Below are 24,416 nucleotides of genomic sequence, written 5' to 3'. Positions count from 1 at the left end.
CACAAAAAAAAAAACTTACACCTAGATAACCTCAAATTTTCAACAATTGAATACAGAAGGTTCAAATTCGACTAAAATTCGCAAAAAGAAGAGCTTTGTCAACAACAAAATTTTGGGTACATGATTGGAAGCACACACAAAATTCATGGGAATCAAATTTCCCTTCAAAAGGTGTTTTATTTATTTTCTAGCGGCATACACTTCCAATGTAATGTAGCCGTTAATTACATCTTGCACATGTACATTGAAAAAGAACTCCTCCAACTCACCAAGGAGCTCCCTAACGTAGCAAATCCTGAAGGATTACAAACTTTTGCAACTACTTACCCTTCAGTAGAGGGATTTGTGTGTGTGTGTGTGTGTGTGGTAATCTAAATACCTCTCGTGGAGGGAGCATGAGGTAGAAGAACCTCAAAAGGGGTTTGCAGCAATCAAAAGACCTCCCAAAAAGTAAATATGCAAGTGTCATGGTTATAAGGACAATCCAAACACCTTTCTAAGGGGAAAATTTTGGAATTAGAGTCACATTGTCATCTAGTAGAGCTAGGGTCAAGGAAATCACTTGTAGGCAATTAAAACAACATCCCTGATGGAATATTTTGGTGTAAGAGCTATGGAAGAAAGGGCAATCTGAACACTTTTCCCAGAAGAACATTTCCTAAATGATTTTGTTTTTGACCTACAATCAGGTTCAGGACGACAAGTTGTAGTGTGTGATTAGTTTTCATGTTTTTAAACTATCTAGGAGGCACATCACATTTCTATGGAGCTAATAGACAGTCACAGACTCACAATCTATTTGCAAGTGACTGGTGGTCCTTTTACAAGAGTGACTGCCCAACCCTGCAATGCTTAGCGGTCTACGTACTTGTACAGAAGGTGTCATTATCACCATTTCAGTGGAACAGGAGCATGTTCTTGCTTATTCACATAATAGGCTGAATAAGCTTGGGAATGAGAGGCTCCACAACATAATTTTCAGCTACAACAGCATGAAGCTGCAAGAGAGGCAGCTATGTGCTATAATGAGGGAGTTGCACATAGGGACCTGCTCAACTTGATAATGATCTGCAACCACACACATCTTGATGGGGAGCAGCTAGAGGACCCACTTTATGAGTGGGTTAAGTCATTTGACCTAGATGATGCCGATGGAGGTCCTGATCCGAGGATAGCTAATAAAAGCAACATCAAAAAGCATCGATGTAAATGCCATTTTAAAGAAAGGCATAACCCCAGGATTGTGATTCTTTTGACTCATTGACGAGGGTAGACATCCAGTCATCAGGATTGCATGGCACACATGGTGGTCAAACTCTTAATGACACATGTCCGACACAAAGACTGAGGTAACAGTATTGGTGGCAATGGCAATGGCGACAATAGAGGCGGCAAAGCGATAGCGATGATCCAAGTCAAGGTCAGAAGCTTCTTAGCCCATTCACTGGGTAGGAGTTTGATCATGCCACCCAGGACAAAGACTGGTTATTGTCCTATAACAGAGCTTCTCAGTCAAAAAATAAGTATGAACGTCGCAAGAAGAAGCAGCTGAGCTGCATTAAGGAGTCTCCAGCAAGCAGCATTGGGTCCACGGAAACCAATGGTGGGCTTCGAAGCTCTAGTTCCACGCCACAATATGGAAATGTATAAGGATTGTATGGATATGGTTACACTCATAGATATGAGACCAAGCGACTCTATTAAACGAATATGGTTATGCTCCACATGGATACGGATGGTTGGGGCAGGGACGTCCATGATATGACTACATAGACATATCCAGGAGCCACATACAAACCCAGTTTGTAACAACTCGTGAGTTGGTACACCATTATACCATGCCCTAGCCACAATATTGCTGATACATAGAACAAAGTATTATGACCACCCTAGTGGATAGGGAGGTGATGGCTTCAAGCCACCTTGTAATTTATGTGGGTCTGAGGCAAAGATGTAGTGGAAAATGGGCACAAATGTATTTTGGCTTCTTTTCAATTGCATATAATTGCATCAGTTCTATGTTAGACATCTATCAGACAACACACTGTTTAGGATCCTACACAAAGGAAGCTTCTTATGTACACTAGTTTTCTGTGATGTTCTGAGTTCGAAGTGAGTAATCATGTCTCTTTTAACATCTCCGTAAGTTTCATTAAAAAATTACATCATTTTGCCAATGTTTCACTCAGACAATGATACATTCTCAAGTACATGCAAATATTCCCTTGCTGAACCTATATGTTTCCATATCCAAAGGGTGAGAAGGATACATGCATTGATACCAATACTACAAACATTGATTACAGCTATTGTTTACTAACCTTTACTCAACTAGTTTCTTTCCAATCTCAAGGTTCCAAACATGATTTTATGCATGCCATAAACTGAGACATTGCCTAACATGACATGTCTAGGATTTACAGATGCATAATGTGGGAAACAGCATGTATAACACATCAGACTAATGTATCTTGACATAAGAAGTATGTGCATATGTCATGTTTATCTTATAGATGCTACTTATTGTTATCGCTAATTCATATACTTCTATGCACGTGCGATGTTAACAACATGTCCTCCAATATATAGTTGCACGAAGCATGAAAGAAGTGGCGACAAATTCAGGTGTGAGAGTGGGGAAGTCTATGTTTCAAAATGTTTTCAAGTATAAACAGATGGGAAGAGGGAGTGGGAGCACGAGTCTAAAACTCGAATAAAAGCAGATGTGGCACCCAGTTAGAAGGATCGTGCAAGTAAATACCCAGCAACTATTTACGGCTGTTGCAGATGGCTGATTACAAGCTCATATAGATATTCTAATCACTGCTACAAACTTTTCTTTCATGGAAGTATCTCATATGAATATTCTGCATGGAAAGAAAATCTGCACAGAAGTATCTCATATGAATATTCTAATCAGTACTACAGACTTTCTTTCAACAGTTTCACTGGTGGAGTAAAATATCTCAGAATACACTGCATGATAAGAAACATAACAAAGAGAACTTCACCATGATGGAAGTATTTTGCTACAGCAAAATAAATGGAAAGAATCTGCATGGGACTTCATACAAAGGGAATCATTCTCAAATTTGTTGAACCCATTTTATTCTCATGGTGTACAGTTAATAGAACTTTGATTTTAAAACATGTTTAACTTGGTAACTTTTTTTTTGAGAGAACTTAGAAACATATTTCAACACAAGTACAAAGAAAATCAAGAGAAAATACATCAACCTACTCATCAAGAATCAGAAAGCAGTGTTGTCAAAGAGCAAAATATGTCCACTGACCAGAAAAAGCACATTACCTGCTTTGCGAACATTGCAATCGAGATGGACTGAGGGCAAAGGGGATCATTGACAATTTTAACCAGATCACTTGCTTTTTCTCTGAGCCAAAAACAACAGATGATTATGAAGAGCATGCAAATAAATCAACTTAGTGCAAGCAAAATAGCACCATCACATCTACAATGTCCAATAAGGCATGAGTAATCTAACCTAAAGCTTTAAGGCCCTGGTTGGATTCATCAAAAGTCTTGGAAAGGAAAGGGGGTTTCTCGCGAACCCTCTTTCCCGTCATTTTTTTTTTAATGCCAAAATCGCTGGAAATAATGGGAAATTGGGTTTGTGACGTGCTAATATTTCCCGCAATATTTTCCCAAAAAATTCCCACCCTCTCCCCTCGGACACAAGATTTCGTTTCCCACACTTTCGCATCTTATTTAAGAAAACTCAATTTAAACTCAAGAAAGATAATAATCAATCATATCAGAACAATTTAGAAAAGCAAGCTTCTGTCCAATTGCCCATCCTTGAGTGTTAGCCAGTTGAATGTAAGAAAAAAATTGCTTATTAATCCACCATCAAAATTCCAACCTTTGAATGGAAAAAAAAAAAAAAGAAAAAAAAGCCCATTTTACATAACTTCTAAGTCGATGGTCTAAAAGCCTCTTCTTAATGGATAGTTGGCATGAAGCAGTTCACAATGGGTAATTCCTGAACCCAATGACCCATTTAAATTGCTAAACCTGAAGAATCAATCCCATTGATGAATGACCTCCACAATAAGAACTTTCTTAAAATAAAAACATTCTTGATGCACATCTTCCATTTAAATCCCAATCCCATCATCATATTTCATATCTTAAAATTTTGAAGACTGGTAAGCTGGTAAACTTTGGGGTGCATCGTAATTACTTAAAGCGAAGGCATGATATGGCAACTTTTGGTCTCTCATGTATTCTTCTATTTCTAAACAGAATTAATTCACTTGATAAAAGAAGCAGCTATCATTTAATTGGCATGTTCAAAAGCAAGTGGCAGAAATTTCAGAGTAATGATATGATAGACAAGCACGCAGGCCACAGACAACAAGTGAACATTCAAATAGCGTATTCAACTGAGACATTGTCTGGATTACCAAAAGCATTGATCTCACCTAAAATTCTCTTGGGTCCCAGATATTTGTTTCACCCTCCTAGCAATCTGCCGCTCATAACTTTGAATATTCTGTCAACAATGTAACCACATTACTGAAAGATCATTGAAAGTAATTTCTGCAAAACAGAGAACCATAATCGAGCATCCCAGAATATGATTCATCAAACGGTGCAAAAAAACCGCACAGATAACATTCTATAAATGAAAATCCAAAAATCAAATTATTTATTTACTATTGCTTTTCTATATGTAAGCCGCGCTCGAACCCGACACTCCAATGTTGAAACATGACCTGTCTACCAGTACCACTTGAGTCACCGGCTCATACCTCTCAAATCATGTACAAAAATATCAGCAGTTTCTGTGATGCTGATTGGGCTGGCTCCTCTGATCGACACTCAACTACAAGGTATTGCACATTCGTAGGAGGAAATTTAATTACTTCAAAAAGTAAGAAGCAATCAGTTGTCGCTCGCTCCTCTACCGAGGCCGAGCACCGTGCAATGGCCCATGCAGCTTCTGAACTACTATGGGTGAAAGCCATTCTTCAAGATATGGGATCCACAACATCCCAATTCTAATTCATTGCGATAATGAAGTGGTCACCCATATTGCATCCAACCTAGTCTTCCACGAATGCATAAAGCACATTGAAGTTAACTACCACTTCATTCGGGAAAAATTAGCCGCCAAGCTTCTATATACGCCATTTGTTCGTTCAAAAGATCAGTTGGCATATGTCTTCACCAAAGCTACGTCAAAAGTACGCCTCAAAACCATCAGTATCAAACTCGACATGAATGATATCCATTTGCTAGCTTGAGAGGGAGTGCTAGTGCACACAAATTTATGTACACCTGAGGCACTACACCTCTAGTATACACAAACTTGCATACACATAAAATGTGAAATCGTGCAACACCCTTCTTTCTTCCTCCTCTCTCTTTTTATCGAAGTTTTCACAAAGAAGTATGTTAGATCTTGTTTTCATCAAAAAGGAGTTGTAGAACTATTACTACAGGTGGTATATGCCAATTATATTCCTCTTACTAGGAAGAACGGTGATGAGGAAATTCAAAATATCATGTCTAAAAAGACCTTCAAGATTAAAGATCTTAGACGCCCCAATACGTCCTTGGAATTGAAGTGGCGAGGTGAAAACAAGGGATTTTTGTATTCTAAAGGAAGCATACCATTGATCTTCTTATTGACACCAACATGTAACATGCAAGATTGGCAGACCCTCCCACTAAAATCAATCATCGTCTCCATGACTGATAATCTGAAGCTCTTAGGGATTTGGGATCCTATCAACGTCTGATGAGCATGCTAATTAACTTGACAATTACTCAGCCTGATATCGCATATGCTTAGAATGGTTAGCCATTTAATGCATGCTCCATGCTCTTGTCATCTTGAACTTGTTTATCACAGGCTTCACTATCTTAAGTCTTCCCTAGGAATTGTTTGCCCCAACTTGAACAAGTATTGTGATGTTGATTAGGCTGGATCATCTAATGACAGGAGATCTAGCAGTTGTTATTGTAAATAAGTGGTTGGTGATGTGGGAGAGCAAGAAAATTGTTACTTGACCTTCTAAAAATAAAGTGTCGTTACTTGGTCCTCCATTGTACCCGAATATCAAGCAACGGCGAATGCTACACGTGAGCTCATGTGGTTTAAATCTCTCCAATAGGAAATGGAATATGATTTTGGTACTCCCATTCCCCTTCACAGTGATAATCAGGAAACTATTCACATTGCGAGTAATCCAGTCTTCCATGAGAGAACAAAGCACATTGAAGTTTAGTATCATAAGGAGATATTGACAGCAAAATTGTTTACTATGCCATTGTCTTTTCTGACAACCAATTAGAAGACAACTCACCAAAGCTTCCAATTGTTTTCATCTCCACAATACCATGGGCAAGATGAGCATGTGTGATATCTATGCTCCATGTTGTGGGGAGTAAGACATTGTATTGTGTTATACGTTATTTCTATACTAGGTTGTATTGTGTTATACTTCATTTCTATACTCATGCAGTATGCCATACCGTCAGTATTTTGTGCCGGGTTAAGGGAATATGAATAAGATGGCTAAAGAGGTGGAATAGTACTTTATTTTCTTCTCCCATCTCTCTACTTCTCTTCGCCTTCTCTTTTCTTCTCATTCTACGATGGATTTTTAACAAACCTAACATATAGAAAACATCATCATATCATCATATAAGCATTTGCCAATTAGTTGGGGTCTGTTAACATTTACAAAATAATATATCCATTATTCAGTTTGGAGGCAAAACAAACACACAAAACAAGTATTATAGAAACAATACATATGCAAGTCAATATGCAAAAACAAAGCATTGAGAAACAACAGTTATCTGATCTTATAAAGTGCCAAGATTACCTTATTAGAGCCCAATCTCAACCTATTGTTCATTTCAGCAACTTCCTTGTACTTCCCAAGTCTCTCTTCCTCCAGTCTAAGTGCAGTTTCTGCAGCCTTAATGTTGATCCCTGCCATGTACAATTTGAGGCAATCTAACTTGTATCCCAATACATGATATCATACAGAGCATGAAACACCATGTTTCCATGTACAAAGATGCCAGAGAATTGCATTAAGCATCAGCCAAGGTCTGGCATTACTTCCATCTTAACTTAGAAAGACGATATAAGAATATGCAAAAGCAACCATGCATTAACCAAATAACCGTGCAGATGACAGGGCACAATAAAGTATGTGGCCTGAACTGAATTAGATACAGTAGCCAAAGGGTTCCTACTAATCTAAAGATTACAAGTGTGAGAGGGAATAACCTAGCAACGTTAGGTAAATCGGTATGAAGTTAACACGAGTAGGACAGCACCAAACAAAATGTAATATGGCGGGAAATATGATGAAGAAGATGAAATACGAACAATGGAGATGGAGAGAGGAGAGTTCACACATTCAGCATTTTTAAATTCTAAATAATCCAACACATCTTTCGGATTCATTAGGACTTAGTGCAGGGATAAATAAGAAAACAAAACACAGTGTTTATTTATAATGAAACAATGTCTCACACCCTCATCTGCACATACTAACCTTTTATATTAGAAGACACCAGCACAAAGAAAAGGAAAACTAACCTTGCACAAATGGGTAAAGGCCCAAACTTCTGACAGACTGTCACTCCATCCCTGTTCTGTAGGTTTCCAACTATAGCATGTCCTAGAAAGCTAAAATCTATTGAGAAACAACAGGTTCCTACACGAATCAATGACTGCCTTCTATCAACAACAGACTCATCTCATCAATGGATTCTCCATCTTTAAGACACCTTACAGTCTCTAAATTGGAAATTCCCACCCCTAAGACGATCCTTTTTTCCCATATCAAACTCAGCATTTTATAACACCAAAGCATAAGTGGAACCCCACAAAACAGCTTGCGTAAAGGCCCCTTACACTTTAAATTCTATGATGCATGAGCAACAAGTCTTATTAGGCTTAAGAAAAAGGGAATGTTATGATCTCAGTTACAAAATTCTCCTACTTTCTGCAGAAAAGAAATCACTTGGTATTCGCAATTTTTTGAGGAAAAGGAAAAATTCCCCACCGATTCATAAATGATTTAATAATTCACAAATTATTCACAACTTATATGTGAATGATACTTGAATTATTCAATAATTTAAAGAAAATCCAAAGAAACCCAATAAAAGGATATTTTATTTATACCACAATTCATTGTATACTTCTCAAATTTCCCAAATCACAATTAATTGCCTTGCCAAATTAATCCCAAATCTGAACTTCATAACATTGGTTCTGATCAGAACCATCAGTGGGCTCTACCAAAGGTACCCAATGATTCTAAAACCATAGGGACGGGAAAATCCTACATATCACTTATCCAACCATTACCTAACTTTGTTTATCCTAGTCCACTTGACCAGTTGGATGTGTACAGTCACCCAATTTCTGTTATTTACTAACCATAGGCCACCTATGGTGGGTTCCACTTTGCAAAATAGTCCCAATCCATCATCTCTATTGCCATGTGTATGCTAGAGTGGATCTCTATTATATTATGATTGAAGCCAAGTCTATCATATCATTTCCTGAATACCCATGTGGGGCCCTATGATGCATCATCACCAACAACAAAAAAAAGCCCCAAAACACCATGAAATGCAAGAAACTTACGAATGCATGAATATAAGCCTTTCTTGTCTTTGAGGGATAACCCAAATTTCATTAAACAGAAAGAAAAAGGAATACAGAGCAACATAAGGAATACAGAGGATGATAGACCCAAATGACTTCATGGGCCTATCAACAAAATCCTTAGAGGCTCTAGCCCTTCAAGTACAACCCATCTAGCCTTTTAGAAGACCTCACCTGGCTACTTGTCCTAGAAGATTCTACTATCATGCTCAAGCCATATCAACCAAATAGAATCAAGTAGAGCAAGTTGCTATAAACAGGATCCCTTTTAATCCCCTTCCTTTCCCCATGCGGCCCCAATATAAATCTCCGATCAGTCTCTGCAATAACCATTCTTACTCGAATAGGAATATGAAATCCCACCACATATGCTGAGCAAAGGAATCATGCATGAATAGATGATCCACAATCTCCGCACCTCTGAGACATAAGATGCACCCATTAATAATTATCATCGTCCCACTCAAATGATCTACCATGAGCACCTTATTTTTGCCAAAAATCCATGTGAACACCATAATGTGAAGGGGTTCCCCCGTGACTCCAAAATATGATGATGGGATCTACGACTCTAGAATGAGGGAAAGCAGTAGACAAATAGAATGACATGACAGAGGACCAGAACTAGCATGTAGGGTTCCACATCCATGAGTATAAGTCTTTCAAGTCCTAATAGCACAAGAGGGATCCATTAGCTTTTTCCTCTTCTCAGGCTTGTGCCCTCAAACAGATCAACAACCACCTCGGCCTACATAAAAGAGTAGTCAATCATCAAAGGCAGACAAATTTATGCAACCTCTGCAGAAACTTTTACTTTAGAAGGGAAGGATATTTTTGTTATCAACTTTAGAAGCGCAGGATATTTCGGTCATGGGTTTCCGAAACAACAATTCCACCGGGAATTTAAGATCTTAAAAGAAACCACATAAAAGAAGAACGCCAGTGTCTTCCTTCTAAGTCATAAACATCAAGTACACCTGGATTGGTCAAGAGCAAGATAGTTATTGACAACATAGAACTCGTTGTCATCATCTAAGCTGTATCCCAATTAATTGGGGTCGGCTACACAAATCATGTTCCTACTCTATCAAGGTCCATAACTTCAGTCAGACCACGAGTCATCAAGTATTCAGTAGACCATAAGTCATCAAGTCTTTTCTTACTACATCCACTTCCTTTTGGACCTTCCCTCATGTTTTTAGAGACTTCAACTTGTACCAACTCACTCCCTCTAACCGGCACAGTTCTTGGTCACCATTGAACTATAAAAAGAGTGGTGTGTATATCAGGGTGTGCCGAATCGGTTACGTATCGGCCGTATCGGCCGATACGTAACGGTAACGGTGCGAACCGTTACCCGTTTCGGGGCCGTATCGGCCGATACGATTTTTTGTACCCGTATCGGCCAATACGGGCCCGTTACGGGGTGTAACGGCCGTAACGGGCCGTTACGGGCCCGTAACGGTAACTTTTTTTTTTTTCATTTTTAGCTCATTTTTTGCTGTTTTTTTGAAACCTTTTGCTTCCAAACTGTTTTTCACTCCTTCTACTACTAATTTCGACCAACCTTAGCTAGGTATTTGAGATAAAAACACATTATATCACAAATTTTTTTGAATCAAAGCTCGGTGGGCCATTTTTCAGAAATTCGTCAAAAATAGGTATTTATACTTTTTTTAATATGTTTTGCTGTTTTAATCATGTCATATGATGTGTTAATCATAGTAGAACATGTTAATGTACATTTTACAGATTTGGGGTGCCATTTAATAATTTTCTAATATTTTTTTCTATTTACGCATGAATTTTGGCCCCTTTTTTTAAAATTCGAAAATTCAAATTTTAATGGTTGTTTTGCTGTTTTAATCATGCCATTTGATGTGTTAATCATAGTAGAACATGTTAATGTGCATTTTACAGATTTGGGGTGCCATTTTATATTTTTTTAATATTTTTTTCTATTTACGCATTTATTTTGGCCCTTTTTTTGAAAATTCGAAAAATCATTTTTTAATGATTCTTTTGCTGTTTTAATGACATCATATGATGTGTTAATCATAGTAGAACATGTTAATGTGCATTTTACAGATTTGGGGTGCCATTTTATATTTTTTTAATATTTTTTTCTATTTACGCATTTATTTTGTCTCTTTTTTTGAAAATTCGAAAAATCATTTTTAATGATTCTTTTGCTGTTTTAATGACATCATATGATGTGTTAATCATAGTAGAACATGTTAATGTGCATTTTACAGATTTGGGGTGCCATTTTATATTTTTAATATTTTTTTCTATTTACGCATTTATTTTGGCCCTTTTTTTGAAAATTCGAAAAATCATTTTTTAATGATTCTTTTGCTGTTTTAATGACATCATATGATGTGTTAATCATAGTAGAACATGTTAATGTGCATTTTACAGATTTGGGGTGCCATTTTATATTTTTTTTTATATTTTTCTATTTACGCATTTATTTCGCCCTTTTTTTGAAAATTCGAAAAATCATTTTTAATGATTCTTTTGTTGTTTTAATGATGTCATATGATGTGTTAATCATAGTAGAACATGTTAATGTGCAATTTACATATTTGGGGTGCCATTTTATATTTTTTTATATTTTTTTCTATTTACGCATTTATTTGGCCCGTTTTTTGAAAATTCAAAAAATCATTTTTAATGATTCTTTTGCTGTTTTAATGATGTCATATGATGTGTTAATCATAGTAGAACATGTTAATGTGCATTTTACATATTTGGGGTGCCATTTTATATTTTTTTTTTATATTTTTTTCTATTTACGCATGAATTTTGGCCCTCAAAAATAATTGCAAACACCTAAATGTAAGATATTTTCATATTACATTCATTCTAATATATCTATCATTGATAGTAGATAGTTAGAAAATTAAATATATGAATTTTGTAGTCAAATTCAGGTTATCGGGTTCATATTCATCAGATAGTCCGATACAACTTCTCACCAAAGAGTGGACCGTTACACCACCATAAACATGTTCCAATTTATAAATGAATGCATATTTGGAATGCTTAGAATATTCCGGATTTAATCCATATTTTTTCATATTTTTTTGACAAAAAAAAAATTTTGCACCGTTACGGGCCGTTACGCCCCCGTATCCGTATCGGTTTTGGAGGTCACCGTTACGCCAACCGATACCGATACGGGACACCTTGGTGTATATTTGTCCCTTTTTGGGTGGGTGTATAGTGTTGTATGCTCCTACGGCGTATGTTTTTTTGTATTTTTAGCTTTATAATAAAAGGTGTGGGGGGGTTTGTTGTGGTGGGCGTGAATGTGGAGATACTAGACCTGTACTTGTACAGATTGTGGAGGCACAAATCACTTCGTTGAGAGATGTTGGGATCTCATTGGTCGTCCATCTTAGGTTGTGTGTCTGTCATTAGCAGTACCTCCACTAGCTTTGAGAAGACTCCATAATTGATTGAAGTAGAGAAGTCTGCCATTGCTGAGTTTGTTCTTTTGTCTCGTGAGGCTTATAATGCATAATGTGAAGGGGTTCCCCCGTGACTCCAAAATATGATGATGGGATCTACGACTCTAGAATGAGGGAAAGCAGTAGACAAATAGAATGACATGACAGAGGACCAGAACTAGCATGTAGGGTTCCACATCCATGAGTATAAGTCTTTCAAGTCCTAATAGCACAAGAGGGATCCATTAGCTTTTTCCTCTTCTCAGGCTTGTGCCCTCAAACAGATCAACAACCACCTCGGCCTACATAAAAGAGTAGTCAATCATCAAAGGCAGACAAATTTATGCAACCTCTGCAGAAACTTTTACTTTAGAAGGGAAGGATATTTTTGTTATCAACTTTAGAAGCGCAGGATATTTCGGTCATGGGTTTCCGAAACAACAATTCCACCGGGAATTTAAGATCTTAAAAGAAACCACATAAAAGAAGAACGCCAGTGTCTTCCTTCTAAGTCATAAACATCAAGTACACCTGGATTGGTCAAGAGCAAGATAGTTATTGACAACATAGAACTCGTTGTCATCATCTAAGCTGTATCCCAATTAATTGGGGTCGGCTACACAAATCATGTTCCTACTCTATCAAGGTCCATAACTTCAGTCAGACCACGAGTCATCAAGTATTCAGTAGACCATAAGTCATCAAGTCTTTTCTTACTACATCCACTTCCTTTTGGACCTTCCCTCATGTTTTTAGAGACTTCAACTTGTACCAACTCACTCCCTCTAACCGGCACAGTTCTTGGTCACCATTGAACTATAAAAAGAGTGGTGTGTATATCAGGGTGTGCCAAAACGGTTACGTATCGGCCGTAACGGCCGATACGTAATGGTAACGGTGGGAACCGTTACGCGTTTCGGGGTCGTATCGGCCGATACAAGCCCGTTACGGGGTGTAACAGCCGTAACGGGCCGTTACAGGCCCATAACGGTAACTTTTTTTTTTTTCATTTTTAGCTCATTTTTTGCTGTTTTTTTGAAACATCTTGCTTCCAAACTGTTTCTCACTCCTTCTACTACTAATTTCGACCAACCTTGGCTAGGTATTTGAGATAAAAACACATTATATTACAGATTTTTTTGAATCAAAGCTCAGTGGGCCATTTTTCAGAAAGTCGTCAAAAATAGGTATTTATACTTTTTTTATTATGTTTTGCTGTTTAAATCATGTCATATGATGTGTTAATCATAGTAGAACATGTTAATGTACATTTTACAGATTTGGGGTGCCATTTAATAATTTTCTAATATTTTTTTCTATTTACGCATGAATTTTGGCCCCTTTTTTTAAAATTCGAAAATTCAAATTTTAATGGTTGTTTTGCTGTTTTAATCATGCCATTTGATGTGTTAATCATAGTAGAACATGTTAATGTGCATTTTACAGATTTGGGGTGCCATTTTATATTTTTAATATTTTTTTCTATTTACGCATTTATTTTGGCCCTTTTTTTGAAAATTCGAAAATCATTTTTTAATGATTCTTTTGCTGTTTTAATGACATCATATGATGTGTTAATCATAGTAGAACATGTTAATGTGCATTTTACAGATTTGGGGTGCCATTTTATATTTTTTAATATTTTTTTCTATTTACGCATTTATTTTGGCCCTTTTTTTGAAAATTCGAAAAATCATTTTTAATGATTCTTTTGCTGTTTTAATGACATCATATGATGTGTTAATCATAGTAGAACATGTTAATGTGCATTTTACAGATTTGGGGTGCCATTTTATATTTTTTAATATTTTTTTCTATTTACGCATTTATTTTGGCCCTTTTTTTGAAAATTCGAAAAATCATTTTTAATGATTCTTTTGCTGTTTTAATGACATCATATGATGTGTTAATCATAGTAGAACATGTTAATGTGCATTTTACAGATTTGAGGTGCCATTTTATATTTTTTTATATTTTTTTCTAATTAGGAATTTATTTTTTACATTTTTTGAAAATTCGAAAAATCATTTATTAATGATTCTTTTGTTGTTTTAATTATTATATATGATGTGTTAATAATAGTAAAACATGTTAATGTGCAATTTACATATTTGGGGTGCCATTTTATATTTTTTTATATTTTTTTCTATTTACGCATTTATTTCTGCATTTTTTTGAAAATTCGAAAAATCATTTTTTAATGATTCTTTTGCTGTTTTAATGATGTCATATGATGTGTTAATCATAGTAGAACATGTTAATGTGCATTTTACATATTTGGGGTGCCATTTTATATTTTTTTTTTATATTTTTTTCTATTTACGCATGAATTTTGGCCCTCAAAAATAATTGCAAACACCTAAATGTAAGATATTTTCATATTACATTCATTCTAATATATCTATCATTGATAGTAGATAGTTAGAAAATTAAATATATGAATTTTGTAGTCAAATTCAGGTTATCTGGTTCATAAATTCATCAGATAGTCCGATACAACTTCTCACCAAAGAGTGGACCGTTACACCACCATAAACATGTTCCAATTTATAAATGAATGCATATTTGGAATGCTTAGAATATTCCGGATTTAATCCATATTTTTTCATATTTTTTTGACAAAAAAAAAATTTTGCACCGTTACAGGCCGTTACGCCCCCGTATCACCGTTACGCCCCCGTATCCGTATCGGTTTTGGAGGTCACCGTTACGCCAACCGATACCGATACGGGACACCTTGGTGTATATTTGTCCCTTTTTGGGTGGGTGTATAGTGTTGTATGCTCCTACGGCGTATGTTTTTTTGTATTTTTAGCTTTATAATAAAAGGTGTGGGGGGGTTTGTTGTCGTGGCCGTGGTGGACATGTCGGACCTATACTTGTACACATTGTGGAGGCACAAATCACTACGTTGAGAGATGTTGGGATCTCGTTGGTCGTCCATCTTAGGTCGGCATGTCTGTCATTAGCAGTACCTCCACCAGTTCCAAGCAGACTCCACAAACGACTGCAATAGAGAAGTCTTCCATAGGTGAGTTTGTTTTTTTGTCCCATGAGGCTTACAATGCATTGGTGTGACTTCATGTTCGAGAGGTTCCTAAGCCTTCCAAAGCCATTGTAGCCCAATCAAGTACTGCTCTCCACATGTCGTCTTCATCTTCTCCTTGGATCATTGACTCCGGAGTTGCTTCCCACATGACTGGTAAGTCTCACCTGTTTCGTTGTTATCTTTCTTCCAGTCAGTCACATTTTGTTACAGTTTGTTGATGAAAATCAAACTCCGGTATCTAGAACTGGTTCCGTCAAGCTTTCTCCTTCCAACAGTTGTCATCTGTTTTACATGTTCCTTGTTTTCCCCTCAATCTATTATCTGTTAGTTCTCTTACAAAAACCTTGAATTGTTCAGTAACCTTCTTTCCCTATCATTGTGTGTTTCAAGACCTCCAAACGAAGCAGATGATTGGTGGAGGCCATGAGCGTGATGGAATTTACTTCTTTGATGTTGCACCTACGATAGACTCTATTGCCTTGTCCTTAGACAGGGAGTCTATGTCTCGATGTCATTGCCGCTTAGAGTACCCATCCTTGTTTAGGTTAAAACGTTTGTTTTCTTCAATTTCTATATCCTAAACTTTATGTTGTGCCACTTGTGAGTTCTCCAAACATCACTGATCTGTCTTTCCTCCTAGTTTATCTAAGAGGAGACCCATACGTTTGATTTAGTCCACTCTGATGTTTGGGGACCTGCTCCTGTTATCTCTACTTTTGGATACAAATGTTTTGTAACCTTTATTGATGATTACAATCAGATGACATGGATTTATCTTCTAAAATCGAAGCATGAAGTGTTTGATATGTTTAATGTATTTTATAATGAGGTGGTTACCCAATTTCAATGTCCCGTCAAAATTTTACACTCTGACAATGGGGGCGAGTACATGTCGCATGCCTTTCTATCCTTTTGCAGGACTACGGGATTTTATCCCGTACTTTTAAGTCCATGAACTCCTTAACAAAACGATGTAGCTGGGCAAAAGAACCATCACCTTCTTTTCAAGTCAACCGCACTCTCTTACTCAATATGAATCTTCATAAACACTTTTGGGATGATGCATTGCTTACTGTTGTGTTTCTAATTAACCGCATTCCCTCTCAAATATTATCACACAAGTCTTCATTCAAAAATTTGCATCCACATGATAAACCCTTTCCTTTACCCCTAAGATTTTTGGATGTACATGTTTTGTTCAGTTTCTTATGGTAGTAATAACAAGTTGTTCAAATTCTCAGGTTACTCTCGATCACAAAAGGAGTATAAATGTTATGATCCTCTAACTAGTAAGGGATATATATCCATTGATGTGACCTTCTTTGAATACATTCTATATTTTTCTAATAAAGGGTAATCTCTATATAATCGTCTTACTAGTCAAGGGGAGCTTGTTTAGTCTAACTTGATACCCCTTCCAATATCTAACCTAGATGATACTTCCACTCCGCTTGTCTCAAAGCCTATCCTTGTGTATCATCGACAAACTAAATCCTCCACCGATCAACAGTCCATCATTTCATATGCTCCAGCTAGCGGTTCAGGTATAAATTCTCTCCTGATGATCTTCCCATTACGTTGCGTAAACCTCCATGTTCATGCACAAAGCATCCCATCCCATTAGCAATTTTGTTTCTTATTACCATCTTTCACCTTCTTTCCAGTCTTTTGCAACTTTCTTATTCTCCTCATTACCCCTCGTAATTTGAAGCTATAAGTAATCTTGACTAGACTAAGGCTATGATGGAAGAGATGCAGGCGTTGGAGAAGAATAGTACGTGGGAATTAGTTCCCTTACTTGCAGGCAAACAAACAGTTGGATGTCGATGGGTTTATACCATCAAATATCTTCCAAATGGTTCAATTGATCGCCATAAAGCACAGTTAGTTGCAAAGGGCTATACTCCAACATATGGTGTGGTGATGCAGGGACATGTGATGACCTAACCTTAGATGCATGTAAAATCAGGTTAAAGAATGTTAAAATAAATACACCAATTAACTAACCGTTTCCAATCAAAGGGATTAGGAAAATCTCAACACAGAGATGAGGTCATTCCGTCAGGATCATGCCCCTTAGCATAAAATCACGTAAACAGTAAAAAGGGAAGACCTAGGGATATGAGGATATCTCAGATCTAGCATAAGTCAGTCCAAGGCCAAGTTTGGATCTGATTCTACTGACTAACCATCTCTCTTCTCCGTTCAAACTAAAAAGGGGATATCCAAAGAGGAACGAAATGGGTAAAGAACGAAGGGTTCAAAATGAAGAAAGTAGAGGTCCTTTTGTCGTCAAAAGAAAAGAAGGGAGATGATTCTTACCTTTTCCTGCACCTCGAAGATCTAGAAAGAATGGAACCTAAAATCGAATTGGAATCCTCAACACCCAAGGGCCAACCCTGAAACTCTAATCTCTTGAATAAAGAGGAAGAAAATATACGAATTTCTATTCACTCAATAATAATGAAAATAGGATTTCTCACAACGTATATATAAGTTATGAAAAAAGTAAAAGTGCACTAAAGCCCCTAAAAAAAAGAACAATAATAAAAAGACGAAAAAAATAAAGAAAGTGCAATAAAGCCCCTGAAACAAGAAAAGAGAACAAAAATAGCTAAAACTAAAACACCTGTGTAGTAGGGTGTAAAATCCGACCCATGAATCTATGGTCAAGGTGCAGTCATGCCGCTCCTGCACTCGTAACGCGTCAGAAAATGGGTCCGATGGACCCAACGTCCATCCACATCAACTCTTCCGCTCCCATACTCTATCGGCGACGCCTCCACCTCTGGTACACTCTAAAGGGCGCACCACTGATGTCCGCATCATGTGGACTGCTTTGAGACATTCTCCCCTATGGCCAAGATCAATTATGTTCGCGTGGTCGTCTCTTTGGCGGTAAACTTGTATTGGCCCCTGTTTCAACTCAATGTGAAGAATGTCATTTTACATGGTGATCTTGCTAAGGAGGTTTATATGGATCAACCCCCTGGTTTTTCTATGCCTTCTAACTCTCCTCTTATGTGCCACCTTAAGAAGCTTATCTACATTCTTAAACAGTCCCCATGCACCTGGTTCGATAAATTCAGTCAGGCTCTTTTGGACTTTAGATTTGTTTGCAATCAAGTTGATCATTCCCTATTCATTTGTCATCAGTCCACGGGGATCATAGTGTTGATTGTTTATGCGGATGACATTGTTTTGTTAGGAGATGACACTGCGGGAATTGTGCCCATTAAATCCTTTCTCAAGATTCGATTTAAAATCAAAGATCTTGGGGCCCTTCGGTATTTCTTAAGCATTGAAGTTGCCCCAATCTAAGTCTAGAATTGTGCTTTCCCAATGGAAATATACTCTTGATCTTCTCTCAGAAACTAGGATGCTTGGATGTAAGCCTCCTACCACACCTATGGATGTTATTCATAAAATTAATCTTGATGACAGTGAGCTCGTCTCTCACACTGGGACGTATCAACAACTAGTTGGATGACTTATCTCACTATTACTCGGCTGAATCTTTCGTATGTTGTGGGTGTTATAAGTCAATTCATGCATGCTCCACGTACCACACATCTGACAACAGTATATCATATTCTTTGGTTTCTTAAATCTTCCCTAAGCAAAGGTTTACTATTTCAACAACAAGGCCACCTTCATCTATCTGGTTACTTTGATGTTGATTGTGTTGGATGTTTACATGATCGGTGATCTACATCTAGGTATTGCACATTTGTCGATGGCAATCTTGTCACCTAAAAGAGTAAGACGCAATCTGTCATGGCACAATCTTTTGTTGAGGCTGAGTATCAGGCGATGGTTCATGCAACATGTGAACTTATTTGGCTTCAAACCCTCTTACAAGAACTCGGTTATAATCCCCCAAGTCTCATTCCTTTGCATTGCGATAATCAAGCTGTCATTTATATTGCTATCAATCTAGTGTTCCGTGAGCACGCGAAGTACATTGAGATTGATTGTCACTTCATTCGGGAGAAAGTGGCTAACAAGGAAATTGCGAATCCACTTGTTAGGAATGGAGACCAGCTGGCCGATGTTCTTAGCAAGTCTCTTAGTCGGGATGCTCTTCTTCGTATCACTAGCAAGTTGGGCATGATCAATATATATGCTCCAACTTGAGAGGGAGAATAAAAAGAGGTGTGTATATTTGGCCCTTTTTGGGTGAGTGTGTATATATAGTGTTGATTGCTCCTGCGGAGTAAGTTTTCTATATTCTTAGCCTTATAATAAAAAGGTGTGGGGGCTTTGTTGCCCTAACACACAAAAGAAGCTTCTCACAATACTCTTTCTTCTCTCACACCTTTCTCTTGCTCGTCTACTTTCCTCATCTTATTACCCTATTGGTGCTACTTATTTCCCCAGGATGCACACATGTCTAATTTTACCCTTCCTTGCCTTGCCACTCATCCATTTTAACATCCTTATTTCGACTACACTCATCGAATGAATAAATTATTCCATAACTGCACCATCTCAACACCCTCACATTATAGAACTGGATAAGCTTAGGCAGGATTTTGTGTGGGAGCGGAAGACAAACATGAACTCCCACCTTATGAAGTAGGAGGAGGTATACAAGCCTTGGGCTCAAGGAGGAGTGGCCTTTAGGAAGTTGGAGGATATGAATATAGCTTTGTTAGGAAAATGGATTTGGAGGTTCGGGGTAGACGTAGGGTCTCAATGGGGAGAGGTAATCATTTGGAAATATGGCGTTGAGGAAATGGGATGGTGGACTAGGGAGTCATCATTGTACAATGCCTCATATTTATAAAAGTTTGCCGCATCAATAAAACATAGAGTATGGGAAGGGGTGGGCTTCTTATTATGGGATGGAAAGAACATCATATTTCGGAAGGATAGGTAGATGGGGGGTCAAAAGCTAACTGAGTTTGTTCCATGCTTGGCGGGGATTTCAGCCCATGTTCTCAAGTCTGATCACATATGCATGTGGAAATCTCATATGCCATGGTGGCATATGCAATCCACATGCATATGCGATCGTATATTGGCTAACGGTCACATTTTCTGACTGTCACTTTTTGGCTCTAAAAAGGTACCCACCCCCCAATTTTCAATATTTTTCATTCTAAACTCTCTCTCTCTCTCTCTCTCTCTCTCTCTCTCTCTCTCTCTCTCTCTCTCTCTCTCTCCATTTCATTCATTCTCTACATGCATTCTCCACATTTCTCTCTCTTTCTTTTACATTCTAGTTCTCTAATCTCTCATCCTCTCATTCTCTACATTCTTCTCTTTTTCTCTCTACATTCTCTACATTCATTCTCTAATCTCTACAATCTACATACATTCTCTAATCTCTAAATACATTCCCTACATTTCTCTCTTTCTATTTAATTCTCTAATCTCTACATTATTTATCACTTACCTTCTCTTTTCAAGTGTGTTCTTTTTAACTCAAGTGTACAAATGTACAAACCAAATGTCAACTACAAGATTCAATATTCAACTTCAAAAATCTACAAGTGTAGGCTTAAAGAAACAAGACTCAAGACTCAAGAGTCGAGCAAGTCTCAAGACAAGCATCAAGAATTTGTACTTGCGTAACTCTCTCTCTCTCTCTCTCTCTCTCTCTCTCTCTCTCTCTCTCTCTCTAATGTTTACAACTGTACAACTAACAAGAAGAAAGAATCATGTCTTCTTCTTCCTAATCTTCTTCTTTAAAACCCAAGTTGAATGACTCGGGTTGCAAGTATGGGCGCTATCATCGTGATACCAAAAAGACTCACATGGTGTGTGACCTATACGAGTTTGTAGCCGGTGGCATCGCACCACATAAGCAATACCTTGCACATATGCCGGAATCAAATGTTGGAGCATGTCCCAATATTACTCCAGAAATCCGAAGGAAAATGAGTACATGGATAAACAAACAAGAAAAAAATAACAGTGTCGTATTTCGAGAGGAATTTATGGAACAAGAAATATATGAGAATATAGAGGTGATTGCCCCCCCCCGCGTGGGGTCAACAAGCCGGTCTCAAGCTTCGAAAAGAGCTCATAGGTATGAGCCCATGGATAGGTGGTGTAGACCACACTCCAAGGATGTGATCGACCAAAAGGGTCGAAGCAAAAAAACCTGCTCGAACCACATTAGAAAGCCGATACAAGCAAAAATATAGAAAAACCACAGTTCAATATATTCCTAAATAGTTATAACAAGCCAATATTGCTTTCAACACTGTTAGGTTGAAAAGCTTCAAGGTTATGGTTGAGGCAATAGGTTAATTTGGACCTGGGCTTAAGCTTCCTTCATATCACGAAATGAGGAAGACATGCCTCAAAACCGAGGTTGACTATACACGAAGTTTCATTGCCGAATATAAAGAATCATGAAAAACCTATGATTGTACAATCATGGTCGACGAATAGACCAATAAATCCAGTTGGACTCTAATAAACTTTTTAGTGAATTGTCCAGCTGGGACAATATTCTTGAACTCCGTGGATGCATCTGGCTATCCTTATAAGGCGGATTATTTGTTTAAATTATTAGATTGTGTAGCTGAGGAAGTAGGAGAGTCCAGGTAAACATAGACAACACAACCTCATACATAGCCACTATTCGCCTTCTTTTAGAGAAGAGTGGCTCGTAAAGATGGAGGACCTATCTTTACTGGCGAGGAGCTAATATGGACCCAAGTTGAAGATGCTGCATTTGGATCAACACATGAAGGTTTTTAGTTAAAACCTTCTATATGTGTATTAGCGGAGTTGCTTGTAGTGGCGAGATTCATCCAACAGCTTTGTTTGGCGCTATGGTGCTCCTCCAAAGGTGGTGGCGCTCGCACAGTTAGTGGGGAGGAAGGTGTTAACAATAGATAATCTTTGCAGAAGAAGTTTTATTCTTCCGAATGCATGTCTGCTATGCCTTCAAAATGAGGAAATGGTGGATCATCTCTTCATGCACTGCATGTTTGCAAAAGGGTTGTGAAATAATTTTTTCAATCCGTTTGGATTTTCTTGGGTCTTAACCAAAATCTGTTGATCGTTTTCTTTTAATGTGACACGGTAGGGGTATTGGGAAAACTGGGAGAAAAATCTGGCATTTAAGTTTGTTAGTGGGCATTTGGGTTACATGGCTGGAGAGAAAAGATGGATGCTTTAGAAATTGCAAGAGTCAGGTTTCTGAGGTATTTGGTAGGGCTAAATCTTTTGTAATGGAATGAGCACTAGCATCAAAGGTAATTGCTCATTTTCCGGATTGTTGGGGGGTTCTAAATTCTTTTGTTTTGTATTTTGTATAATTCCAGCTTCGGCGATCAATGTTAAAAAAAATTGGATGCATTTATCTTAGAACACAAATTACGCTTCCTTTGAAAAATACATCCAGTACCTGCTGACCGCACTTTATCAGGTGCATCAGATCCCAATTCCTTAGAGTGTCCATCTCCACCCCTCACTCCACTTAGAGATTTTATATTTGCATCCCTCTGTACCTCTTCAGCAGCAACTGTTTTCGATTTTTCATTGGCAACCTTTTCTGCAGCTTCTTTGGCTCTCCTCTCAGCATCCAATGCTGCCTTCTGCATTTCTTCAGCTACCTTCGCAGCCTTTAGTTTAGCCTGAATCAAACAATCACAATATCTTACTGATGTACTCTGTAGAAGGGTTTTAAAAAAAAAAAAAAAAAACCTCGAGCAGTCATTATACTCAACCAATAATGATACAAATGATCATGTAAATTAGAGGTATGTATGCTAGCACATACCTCTCCTCCCACACAAAATGTACCAACCTGGCGAATGTGTGGGAGATCTCACCAGTGCATAAGGTGGCCCATAAGGCCACAACATGAATCAGCAGGTCACACATCGAACATGGACCATTGGCATTATTTTCTAAGCTGTCCATTGTTTTTGTATAGGAGCAGCCCACTGAATGAGTGAACCAGCTTGTGCCCAATGAGGACCACCTTATGCTCAGGTCACAGATGTCCCACAATGTAGCCATATTGGCAAGTGTGACATGTGTAAAGGTGAATTTGGGGCTAATAAACTGCTGTAAATTAAGAGCCAAAACAGTATTTAAAAAATTCCACAAGTTCAGGCACTGCAAAAGAAACAATAAAAATAAACAACCATATATCAATTTCCGACATATTTAGAAGCATTCCAGATCTCCAAAGGTGATTACTTCAGCTTGTCTTGATAGGAGGGATAAAGTTCTAATAATTAACCACCAGAGAAATTAAAACACAAGCCCTAAGGTTTGTACATTAGGTGCCCAGAATGAGATGTCAGCGGACCACTTTTTCTTGCACTGTAAGTTCTCAAGTGCAAACTGGCAGAGATTCTTTTATTTATTTGGGATCCACTCAGTGTTCGAATTATCTCCGATATCATCTTTATCTCCAGCTCAACATTACTTATAGCACTGGTAGTGATACCGATAACGGTGGTAGTATAAAAAATTCCAGGTATTAGCAATGTATTGCTAAGTATCGCCAACGTATCAGTATCACTAATGTAATCACCAATATTCTCAACTATGTAAATTCTAGGTGTCGCTCGTATTACCAATGCATCAATATCGCCAATGTATCACCAATATTTTCAACTATGTAAATTCTAGGTAATGCTTGTATCATAAGTGTATCAACGATATTTCAATATTATCGCCAACGAATTGATATCATTAAAATTTTGTTTGTTATAAAAAAAATTTATTTCAATTTTTTTTCATGGGCACATGGTTGTATTTAGTGTTCAATTTGTCATTGATGATATTGATAGTATCTCGGTAGTATCGATATCGTAACATGCATGATATTGAGACCACAATCTTCCATTTCCTTTCCAATTGTTGATGATTTCTTGGTGAAATATCATGTGTTGTTGATATTTTACAACATCGATGGATGTTTGGATGGAAGGTTGGATGGTTAAATAGACGGGATGGGATGGTTGGACTAATTTCTTACAAAAAAACATGCTTTTAAGGCACGAATTAAATGGAAACTTGTTATGTATGCATTCTTTTTACAAATTTTTTTATTTCTAAATATACAAATATGTACATTTTAACATCTCCTGAAATTTTGCCAAAAATTCCACCATTTTTCCCATGTTTCCCCGCATTTCCGGTTATAAGCGATATTATTGGCGATATCGATATTGTTTCCATATCCCTGGCCAGCGAAACTTGTAGCAATACCAATACTTCGAACACTGGATCCAGTTGGAAAGCAGGAGGTCCTTTGGGGTGTCTTGC

At 37.5% G+C, this 24,416-nt stretch overlaps 1 protein-coding gene across 4 annotated transcripts in view; it reads right to left on the bottom strand.

Moving 5' to 3' along the window:
* Positions 1-24,416, bottom strand: part of LOC131223531 (mRNA export factor GLE1) — a 67,314-nt gene that overhangs the window by 21,947 nt on the left and 20,951 nt on the right. For all 4 annotated transcript variants that reach the window (XM_058218974.1, XM_058218976.1, XM_058218973.1 and 1 more), the window contains 4 exons: positions 22,540-22,768; positions 6,859-6,968; positions 4,444-4,514; positions 3,311-3,392 (listed from right to left, as the gene is read on the bottom strand). In XM_058218974.1, coding sequence (XP_058074957.1) covers positions 3,311-3,392; positions 4,444-4,514; positions 6,859-6,968; positions 22,540-22,768 — 492 coding nt within the window. The remainder of the gene's footprint in view (positions 1-3,310; positions 3,393-4,443; positions 4,515-6,858; positions 6,969-22,539; positions 22,769-24,416) is intronic.

The sequence above is a fragment of the Magnolia sinica genome, chromosome 13, assembly GCF_029962835.1.
Source record: "Magnolia sinica isolate HGM2019 chromosome 13, MsV1, whole genome shotgun sequence".
In the NCBI taxonomy this organism is placed as follows: domain Eukaryota; kingdom Viridiplantae; phylum Streptophyta; class Magnoliopsida; order Magnoliales; family Magnoliaceae; genus Magnolia; species Magnolia sinica.
The sequence above is the reverse complement of the archived record's forward strand: the minus strand, read 5'-3'. Positions and strand labels throughout refer to the sequence as shown.